This window comes from the organism of the source record quoted next, unplaced genomic scaffold, assembly GCF_019419815.1.
Source record: "Pyrus x bretschneideri cultivar Hongxiangsu unplaced genomic scaffold, Pyrus_bretschneideri_v1 Contig44, whole genome shotgun sequence".
Classification (NCBI taxonomy): Eukaryota; Viridiplantae; Streptophyta; class Magnoliopsida; order Rosales; family Rosaceae; genus Pyrus; species Pyrus x bretschneideri.
In genome coordinates, this window is record NW_025999768.1 from 2,330,413 (window position 1) to 2,340,548 (window position 10,136).

General features: G+C 39.3%; 3 protein-coding genes across 3 annotated transcripts; 2 read left to right on the plus strand and 1 right to left on the minus strand.

The window, feature by feature from the left end:
* The first annotated feature begins 891 nt into the window (after positions 1 to 891).
* On the plus strand, positions 892 to 3,237 carry LOC125469611 (zinc finger CCCH domain-containing protein 39-like). Its single transcript, XM_048567186.1, has 2 exons — positions 892 to 2,210; positions 2,727 to 3,237. Exons 1-2 carry the CDS (start codon positions 1,442 to 1,444, stop codon positions 2,978 to 2,980), a joined length of 1,023 nt encoding a protein of 340 aa, XP_048423143.1. The 5' UTR covers positions 892 to 1,441; the 3' UTR covers positions 2,981 to 3,237.
* Positions 3,238 to 3,848: 611 nt separating this feature from the next.
* On the plus strand, positions 3,849 to 6,248 carry LOC125469610 (nudix hydrolase 19, chloroplastic-like). Its single transcript, XM_048567185.1, has 6 exons — positions 3,849 to 4,570; positions 4,804 to 4,944; positions 5,023 to 5,127; positions 5,249 to 5,348; positions 5,465 to 5,557; positions 5,788 to 6,248. The coding sequence occupies exons 1-6, from the start codon at positions 3,956 to 3,958 to the stop codon at positions 6,075 to 6,077; spliced, it is 1,344 nt and encodes a 447-aa protein (XP_048423142.1). The 5' UTR covers positions 3,849 to 3,955; the 3' UTR covers positions 6,078 to 6,248.
* A 27-nt stretch (positions 6,249 to 6,275) lies between these two features.
* LOC125469612 lies at positions 6,276 to 7,628 on the minus strand. Its single transcript, XM_048567187.1, has 2 exons — positions 6,872 to 7,628; positions 6,276 to 6,725 (listed from the first exon to the last, which is right to left on the minus strand). Exons 1-2 carry the CDS (start codon positions 7,586 to 7,588, stop codon positions 6,444 to 6,446), a joined length of 999 nt encoding a protein of 332 aa, XP_048423144.1. The 5' UTR covers positions 7,589 to 7,628; the 3' UTR covers positions 6,276 to 6,443.
* Positions 7,629 to 10,136: the final 2,508 nt, after the last annotated feature.

Consider the following 10,136-nt stretch of genomic DNA (forward strand, 5'->3'; position numbering starts at 1 on the left):
GTACTTATAGAGAAAATAATTTTGAAATCAATTCTCAATAAAAATGTAAATTAATCATGTAAAAACACATAATTGATGTTTCTTACATAAAGTGTTTTTGAAACTAAAAAATATTCTCTAAAAGCGCTTTCAAAAGCACTTCCCAAACATTCTTGAAAATTTGTTAAAATGATCAAACTTCAAATTTTAATTGCTAAGTTCATCCAAATAAATATTAACCACATCATGATTTAAAATTGATAACATACTGATCAAATATTGACGATATAGCGGTTAAACTCTATTTTAGCTAATTTCCCTTTACTAAAAAGAACATAATAGATGAAGAGGAAACACTACATTCATGCATTCGTTGTGCTAAATGCATTGTGGTTATTGCCCTACTAAGTTAGTAGCTCACCCCTTATGGATTATTTGACAGGTGTTGAATTAGAGATCTGAAAAATTAGTCGACTTTCATAGAAAGTATAGAAGGATTTTGGAATGTATGTTAGGGTGTGACTGTATTATTGTGAAACGTTCTAATATAAATTAAGTGATTTTTTAAGTTTTTTAATTTTAATTTTTTTTCTTATCATTTTCTACTTTTATTCGCGTATTTGACGTAAACCATTTTATCCACCGATTTCGGGTCCATAGCGTAAAGAATAGTAATTTTCAAGAAAAATAAAAGGAAAAAGAAAGAGAAAGTGGAAACATAGGAAGACACACGTGGAAAGCCAAAGATGGATGGCCCACAAAACTAGTCCCCGCTGACGTAACCACCTCTCCTCAGTGACGTGCATTTACCAAAGGTTAAACGAAACTTTACTGCGACGTAATTACCCCTCAGTTTTTTACCCCAAGATCGCAGGGTTTTGGGACGCGTTTAGGGGTTTAAGCTTTAAGGGCTTCTCTCACACGACTCCTCGCCCACTCAGAAGTCGTGGGTGGGACTCAGAGAGTCGGTAGTGGCATCGATTTTCGTTTTCAAATTAGGGTTTCTTTGGCGGCTAGGGTTTGATCTTCTCTGCAAATCATATTGCTTCCAGGTTTTCTTCTTTCCCTGTCCCTTGATACAAATATCTCAAGAGTTCTTGAACTCCGTCACTTCCCTCCAAATTTCCAACCCCAAGTTGGTGTTTTAGCCCCAATTCTCATCTGGGTGTCTTGATCAAATTTGGTACTCCAAGCTGTGAACTTTGATCATCCCTCTCATCAGAATCAGTCAAAGATTGGTGGGTTTGTGAAGAAATTTTGGATTCTGCACAGGTTTTGTTATTTGGGTTTTCTTGAATTAGACTCTGCTCGTTGATTGATTGTTATCTGTTACAGTTCTTTGATTCTTGCTTGCTACCATACATTGAATTTGTTTAAGATTTGTTGGGGGATTTGAAAGTTTTGATCTTTATTTGACTGATTTACAGAGGAAAGTTTAGGTTATAGAGTAGTTTTCTGAGGTATGGATTTTTTTGATCACTCACAATTTATGCCGCCGCAAACGCCTTACAATGGCGGTGGCAGTGACGCGGTTAATTGCTGGCCGCCTGCATTTTCTGAGAACAATGATGACCAGCATTCTCAGTTTGAGCAGCAACCTTTTAAACGGGCTAGGAATTCTGAAGAAAGCCAATCAAATCCGATGCCATACCCTCCCATGAATATCAGGGTGCAGCAGCCTAATGCGCCGGTTAACAAGGGTGCGAGCAACATTTTCTATAAGACCCGTTTGTGTGTAAATTTTAAATCCGGTATGTGTAGGAATGGTGAGAATTGTAACTATGCACATGGCATTGAAGATATCCGCCATCCCCCGCCCAATTGGCAAGAACTTGTTTCTGTGCGTGAAGAAGATCGACCATTGCCTGGTAATTGGGATGATGATCAGAAAATAATCCACAGGATGAAGCTGTGCAAAAAGTTTTATAACGGGGAGGAGTGTCCTTATGGAGATAGATGTAACTTTCTTCATGAAGATCCGGCAAAGTTTAGGGACGATTCGGGTAGGTTTAGGGAGAACACAGCAATAAGCATTGGAACTACAGGGCCACCAGTGCCTCATGGGAGTGGCTCCAATCAGCCTGAGGAAAATAGGCTTGTAAACGCGGGTATGGATGCTTTGCGGGGAAATGTGAAGCCAGTGTATTGGAAGACAAAGTTATGTAATAAATGGGAGACAACGGGTAAATGCCCCTTCGGCGAGAAGTGTCACTTTGCTCACGGGCTAACAGGTAATTCTCAGTCCTCGTGCTAAGCATGTTAAGTTTACATTATCACTATGCTTGCTGCTCTGCTTAGTATGGTCAATTTTAAATGTTAGGCTAACAACCGTATTTAGAACTGAATCAGTGTGAGCTTGTGCAATAGGAGTACTGGCATTTTGTTTTAGTTTGTGGATTTGATTAGTGGACCAATGTTGCTATTACTTAAAGTACGTATGTTTGTTGAACGACACATAAGCCGACTGGCAATGTTGTAATATATAGATTGAGATTATTTTGGATGCAGGGTAACAGATGTTTCGTGTAACAAAGGTACTTTGTAATTAGATGTTTCTATGGATGTGTAGCGTTTATTTGTTTTATGCGATTGGCATGTCATTAGATGATTAGGGATTTTTTTTAAGAATACTTGTGTATCGAGTTTGTAAATGTTAAAGAACGTGAATAAAGAGAAGGTTAAGAAAATGTGGGAACTGCCCTTTTGTTGGTAATATTGGTTTTCTAATATTGAAGTTTTAATTTCAGAGTTGCAAGCTCCCGGTGGACGCACCATTGAGGCAGAATTTCTAAGTCCCCTTCCCTTTCCAACACCCCAAGTTGTTTCCGCTGTTAACTCATCTGCAACTGCAATAGCCGCACTGCCTGCTTTAAATGAAGAAGGGGGGCAGAAGAAGAAGGGCATGCTAAAATGGAAAGGGTCCAAGAAGATCAATCGCATATACGCTGACTGGCTTGATGATGTCCCGCTGGTGCACCAGCACAACTTAGTGGAGAGCTAAATTTGAGTTCAAGCTCTTATCTCGGCGCCATTTTTGAGTTGGTTCAAAAAATCCAGAGTGCTGTCGAGTTTCAAAAGTTTTGCTCTTGAGGATGATTTGGTTTACAGAGTTTGATCATTGTTTGTTTGTCAGGTCTATGGGTTCTGTTCTTGTTATTTATAGTATTGGTTCCTCTATCCTCAGTAGAGATTGTTGTAATAATGTCGCAAAACTTGCTGTTAATTTTTTAAAAGATCAAATAAGAGCGCTTGATTGTAGATGTGATTGCTACTTAACTCCCCCACTTTGTATCAAAAAAATATAAAGGCGACTCAAACTCGACTACCTCTCGCGCTTACTTAACTCGTATCTACAAAAGAATTAACTTGGCTCCTTAAGATTGTGGAGGAGTTTCTTCTCAAGATATCTTGTGACTAATTCACGGAACTTTGCGCTTATGATTAAAATCATTGATATTTTAAATTACTCTATAAAGAAAAAAAATGATCTTTGCAAAAAAAAAAAAAAAATCAATTAAAAATAAGACAATTAAGCCAATCAATTGTAGCAAATAGATAGACAGTTCGTAATTCTTTTATCGAATTCGTGCATCTATTTTTATAAAGTTGAATGACTAAACGATCTCATATTTTATTAATTTTTTGTAAAAATGATCTTATAATGATTTATAGTATGAACGTTTTCGGTCATAGTCTCAAAATTCTGTAAATCGGTCATGAAATATAAAAAAGAACTCTATTTCTGAGAAGGCCCGAAGCAGAGTCCAGTCCAAATATTGAAGGCTCCCGTTAACCACTTGGGCTTTCTGTAACTTCTCATTGTGTGTGGCCTTATCTGACGGCACGGGGCACCGGCAGCTCGGCAGCTGTGCGTCTCAATCAGTGACAGTTGTCGTCACTCCAGCCTCCTAGTCACCACCTACCTCCGTTCGCTTTCCCTCTCTCTCCTCAAAAACCGCCACCACCCAATGGAAGCATGGTCAAGTTCTCTCTCCTCTCTTCTTCCACTCACCTCCTTTCTTTCTGTAGAAAATCCACTCTCCGCACCCTGTACAGAAGAGCTCTTTGTTCCGCCTCCACCGCCGCCGCCGACACGATGTCCATAAACCTCCAGTCCCACGCCTTCGCCGGCAATCCCCTGCTATCCAAGACCCCAAGTCCCAGCGACCCTTTTTCACCATCCCAAGCGCTCGAGACCCTCAAGACCCAACTTTTGGAAAGTGCCCAATTGCCCTCTTCCCTCAGCTTCAAGGTTCTGCCTTTCAGAAAGGGCAGGCCTTTAGCCTCCTCCGGCTGTGGGGCCGGCGATTCGGCGCCAAATTGGCATCTGGGTTGGATCAGTTTGTCTGAGTGTAAAGGTTTCCTGGCCAATTGTGGGGTCCAGCTGAGTGGAGAATCGCTGGTGTATCTGGGTTCCCGGCCCGAAGACGACCTCGTTTATTGGGCAATTGATGTTTCCGCTGATAGTCAGAGTAGCCTGGTTGCTGAATTGGGTAGCAAGCAATTGTGTTTTGTTGAGCTGAGGACGCTTATGGTGGCTACTGATTGGGCTGATGCCAGGGCTATGAGGGAGTTGGCTATTGCTGGACATGTAAGTGCTTCTGCCCAAAGCACTTACTGCTTTGCTATGTGTAATATTCTAAAATTGACATGTTAGTGAGATCAAGTTCCTTGAATTGCAATGCGAATGCCTTTGGTGTGTTTAATGAATGAAGCAATTGAGTTTTTGAACTTTTTTCGTATTGGCGCGCAATAGTTGTGTGATGATCTCAGTCGTTTTCCTAAATAGTTACGAATTGTTGTATGCTTTTGGTGTGTGATCAGGCCAGGGCTTTGCTAGAATGGCATAGTATATCACAATTTTGTGGACATTGTGGAGAAAAAACAGTTCCCAAGGAAGCTGGGAGGCGGAAGCAATGTTCAAGTGAGCTGTGCAGAAAGCGGGTCTACCCTCGTGTTGATCCGGTATGATTATGCTTTATCAGTTTGCATTTCAAGTTGGTGCTTTTCTCTTGTATAGCTCATATTGTGTCATTTCAACAGGTTGTCATAATGTTAGTCATTGATAGAGAGAACGACCGTGCTCTATTAAGTAGACAATCTCGATTTGTACCTCGAATGTGGAGTTGCTTAGCTGGTTTTATAGAGGTAACTCTATGGAATATGTCAGACACTGCTAACTGTGTATAGTAGTCGGTATTAGTATTTATACTCCTTTTCGGGGGGTTGTGTAACAGTTTCATTAGTTTGATCCTTTTCTCGTCCTTAGCCAGGGGAAAGCTTAGAAGAAGCAGTGAGGAGAGAAACATGGGAAGAGACTGGTATTGAAGTAGGAGAAGTTGTCTATCATAGCTCTCAGCCATGGCCTGGTATGAATGTTGCGAAGTTTGTGTTCTGTTTCACTACAGATAATTGCACACACTATATGGGTTTCTTTCTTTGTTTCCAATAGATTGATTGAGTTCCAATTTTGATTTGTTTCCAGTTGGACCAAATAGCATGCCATGTCAGTTGATGGTCGGGTTCTTTGCATACGCAAAATCACTGGAAATAAATGTGGACAAGGAAGAGTTGGAAGGTACACAGGAAATTAGCTTGTCGTTGCAGTTTTAACTAAACTGCGTTTGCCGTTTCTTCATAATGAATTTGACTTCCTCAGGCAGCTTTGTGCTCTGTTTTGGAATTTATTTTTTGTATGAAAAGTAATAGAACTCGGTACAAATATTATATTTTCTGAATACAAGCTGCATTGTACTCATCCGATGAAATGGACTGCTGATTTTCTTCTTTGAAATTTTGTCCAACCAGATGCTCAGTGGCACAGTAGAGAAGATGTAAAGAGAGCTTTGGCATTTGCTGAATACAAGAAGGCGCAGACAACAGCGGCGTCAAAGGTGGAACAGATGTGCAAAGGAGTTGAGAAAGGGCAGAACTTCTCTGCCGACTTCAATGTTGAAAGTGGTGAACTCGCACCCATGTTTATACCCGGGCCATTCGCAATCGCCCATCACCTCATCTCTTCTTGGGTTTATCAGGATGCAACAGATGGTGTCACAGCACGTCTAAAACAAACTAGCGGTTCCACTTCGAATTTGTAGCTCGGTTCAATTCATTTCATCCGTAATCCAAATTACTGGACTACTTACCTTTGGATAATAAAATAAGCTTGGATATATGTTGATTTGGATGTCATATGGTTATGGATGTTTAAATGTTTTTTCTTCTTCGAGATTCACATAATTCAATCGTTGTTAAAGTGTATTGTTTAACTTCTGCCTGATGACATTTTGGTTGTCTACTTGTAACTCATAAATCTGTGTATATATTTCAAACCAGAAGTTGATTTTACAAGAAGTTTCAATTGAGTTGATTTAAAGATTTGCTAATATCTTCAGAAACGAAGAGAAATATGGCAATGACACGAAGATTTTGTACATTTTATTTAGCCATGTTGCTACGATCTCTTATCCACTTTTGCCCGTAGCCTTTGCCCATTTTATTGTCGACCTAGCCAAAGCGTCCATGGGGTCGATACATTTCTTAAGAAGAGGGTCGTCCGGAGGCAGAACGCCCTGCAACTCGTCCGAAGCAATGATCACGGTGTTCACCGCCCTCACCAGCAGGACCTGGATTGCAATGCTTAACAGGTTTCGTGCCCCCTCCATGTCCCGTCTTTTTATCGCTTCAATTGTGGGAATCACCACATGCTCCATGGTTTGCTTGTCAGGTACCACAACATCAAACCCCTGTCCATTGCCATTGCACCGAAATATGTTTTCCGCGGCGACTTAAAATGTAAGTAGAGTTTTCGAAGAAAATCGGAATTGGTATCTTCATGGTTCACATAGTTTGATAAATAAGCAAGAAAAACAAAATTAGGTTGAATGTGTACCTGACTTTGTAGCTTTTCTTGGTAAAAACCAGCCATTAAAGTTGCATCCGCAGCAAGCACTCCAATCCTTACATTACTTCCTTTTTCCAGTGGCTTCAAATTTGCTTCCCTGAGCTCCCGGGCAACACACTCACCGATATGAAGGAAGCAAAGAGAACAGTCCTCAGATATCTGGTCGTGCCACGCATGAGACAGATGACACGGCATGACTATGCATTGAGCGCCAGAGTGCTCGAGGAATGCTCTCTTGAGACACAAGCTCTCGATGACCGGCCTGTTATTTGATAGGATTTGAGCACTACTAGTACTTCTTCTTGTGAGTGAATGCAACAAACTGCGAATCGGAAGCTCCTTATACAACGTTGGATCGCTGCACACGATGAAGGGCGGGCATTCTCCTCCATCTTTTAGACTCCACCACACAAGCTTCTCCAAGAAAAGGAGGCTTGAATAAACAGACACCCCTCCAATGATGCCGATAGTGTTTGGTTGGCTCAGTACGTGGCATCTTGTTAGAGGTAAGCCCGAATTCCGAACTTTCTTCGATTGAGGTAGATTTCCGCTCTCATTGGTTTGCAGGACTGAAGATACTTGCACTGCAGCTACAAAAGAGCTTGATTTGGTTCTGTATTGTGTCCTAGTTTTGGTCAAAAGTCCGAAAAGAAGAGGTGGACGGTTTTGTGTGTGGAAGGATATTGTCATGCCTGCATCAACCATCCCCGTTGCTATGTGATCAACTACTTAGAACCCTAATATTTTGGCTACTTAGAACCCTATTTGACCACCAGATACCGGTTTCTTGTATCGAATCAGCCTTTGAAAACTAGAAAATCTCATTACTCTCTCTACTTCACCCCTCAAAGTTCAAACTTTCAGTATGAGGTTGTGATCATACCAACTTACGCACACATGATTCCATCAAAACCGCGAAGTTAAGCGGGTTTAGGGGAGAGCAATACTAGCATCAAAGGATGGATGACCGTCTGAAGTCTCCGTGTTAAAGATGAATCCCTCTTGGAATCCAGACCCCAGATCGCAAAAGCTACTCCAAACCAGTCTTTGGCTCAGAAGTTTGGTGATGCAAGTAGAAAGCAGAAAAAGACACGATCCCGGAACATTTTGCAGGGTTTTATATAAGCAAACAAAGAAAACACATTCAATATGGAATCTACACAATTCCTGTCCTATCAGGTTTTGCCATGGCAGCGTTGTCAGCCGTTGAAATATAAAATTAATAAATGTAATTAAAAACAAAATAAATGACTTTTATTGCTAAAATATCTGCGAATATCTGCGACTTTAATTGCCTTTATCCTGCTGTGACAAATCTGATAGGGATTGCAGTCTGTCAGTATTTTAGGATAAAAAATTATTGACACACTGAGATCATTTCCACGTCTCATTGTTCGGAACCTAAAAATTAAGAAATTCTAATCACAAAAATTAAATAAGACGGTCTTTAGTAAATCATTTTATTAGCCCACTTCACATAAGCGGTCCGATCTTTATTAAAAGGTTTAAATTTTCTAGATCTTAAACCATCTCCAACTGATTCGGCCATAGGACTAGAGAGCCGAAAGTTTTCCTGTTTGGTTGCTGTGAAAATGGAAGAATTTGACTAGCCTGAGAACAGTAAAGCACAAAACTTGAGGCTGGATTTTCTCGGAAGCCAAACAGAAAAACCCCAAAAACTGAGAAGTTGAAGCTTTTTGCAAAGAACGCAAGGGCTCAACAGTGAAAGCTTTGCAAAGAACACGGATTCTTCCCTTTTTTGGAAGGAAGGAAGGAGAAGAACACGGATTTTCCAATTTGGGTTTTTGATAATTGATATTTCGGAAGTCCGTATGAAGAAGAAAGAGTGAATCTCTCTAACAGTCACAGTCACAGTCACATCCAATTGTTATTTTAAAATATAATAATTTTTTTCTTAAATAATAAAATACTGGTTTTACTGTGACACTGTTCAGACTTCAGAGACTACATTATTGGTGCCAGAATTGAATTTCTTCTGTCTATTAAATTGTTTTTCCTCTAAAATGAGGAATTCGGATTCTCTTTATAAGGATTTCAGAAATCAGTTAATCGTGTCTATTTATCTTATATCGTACAGTTATAAATTATTTTAAATATTTTTATTTAAAAGTAAACACAAATAGTACATAATAAAAATTGACCGCACGTATCTTTCGAAATCCTATTTGAAAAACTATTGAGTTTACATTTTGAACAGTTATTGAGATAGTTTAATTTAAGGAATCATATTAATTCAATTAAAATAATAAATTATGTTTGGCATGTGGCTCTTTGGTCCTCTCGGTTGGAAATGGTTTTTTGTCATAGGACTGTGTTTGGCCTACGGCCCTTTGGCCACGGTTAGAGATGGTAAAAAATATAACATGTCAATATTTATTAAAATATTAATTTCTTGAATGATTATAAGATTAAAACGAACCTCCTGACTCTTCTTTAGTTGAATATGGCTTAGGCTCCAAGGAGTTGGATCTAAAAAGCATCTCATCTCAGTTGCTTGTGAAACGTAACAAGTGAGTGTTGCTTGTGAAAAGTAATGAGTGGCTGTTTGTGTTTTGGTGTGAACATCCCATGATTGTGAGTGCTCAACCAACTAATTTGGTGAATATAAATATTGATTAATCCTAGAATACACCTGGAATTCAGTAAGTGTTAAATCCAAAAACATTTGTACTGTTATTGTCACTTTGAGAAGTCATTAATGCAACTTCGAACTTTTATTTTTAACCTGAGATAATCCTTGAAAGTGTCTAGCCAACGAGAGTTGATTGAACTGGTAAAGATCGTTTTTTTTTAAACCATGATCTAGATTGGAGTTTCGCTGCGGACAATCTCTCTTAATGAGCGATCTGAAAAAATCAAAGAATAAGCTAAGACCCTTCTGTAAGTCTTCAAAAAAGCTTGTGATATACTCTGACCCTAAAATGAGATAGCCTCCCCTTCTCTTGACCTTTTTATCAAAAAAAACGTAGCCTAATCCAGTAAAAAGGCATGATTGTTGTAGTGTCAATCTTGAATATATTTTGCAACAACAAAAAGGGGGTTGCTATTTGTATTTGCATAAGTCAAAAACTATTATTAGTCCTTCAAAATTTATTTTACAATTTAAAATACAATTTTCTAACTGTAAATAAGTACATAATAACTTTTTTGAAGACGAGAAACTACTATACTTCCTTAAACAACAATAAGTCATTGTTCAATGCATCAACGGGGGATCCATACATCACACATG

What these genes read in the sequence shown, in the direction of transcription:
- LOC125469611 (XM_048567186.1), top strand. Translation starts at nt 1,442, where the DNA reads ATGGATTTTTTTGATCACTCACAATTTATGCCGCCGCAAACGCCTTAC. An exon ending in CTTTGCTCACGGGCTAACAG is followed by an intron (nt 2,211 to 2,726) that starts GTAATTCTCAGT and finishes TTTTAATTTCAG; the next exon opens with AGTTGCAAGCTCCCGGTGGA.
- LOC125469610 (XM_048567185.1), top strand. Translation starts at nt 3,956, where the DNA reads ATGGTCAAGTTCTCTCTCCTCTCTTCTTCCACTCACCTCCTTTCTTTC. An exon ending in TCTACCCTCGTGTTGATCCG is followed by an intron (nt 4,945 to 5,022) that starts GTATGATTATGC and finishes TCATTTCAACAG; the next exon opens with GTTGTCATAATGTTAGTCAT. An exon ending in TAGCTCTCAGCCATGGCCTG is followed by an intron (nt 5,349 to 5,464) that starts GTATGAATGTTG and finishes ATTTGTTTCCAG; the next exon opens with TTGGACCAAATAGCATGCCA.
- LOC125469612 (XM_048567187.1), bottom strand. Translation starts at nt 7,588, where the DNA reads ATGGTTGATGCAGGCATGACAATATCCTTCCACACACAAAACCGTCCA. An exon ending in AAGAAAAGCTACAAAGTCAG is followed by an intron (nt 6,726 to 6,871) that starts GTACACATTCAA and finishes GGCAATGGACAG; the next exon opens with GGGTTTGATGTTGTGGTACC.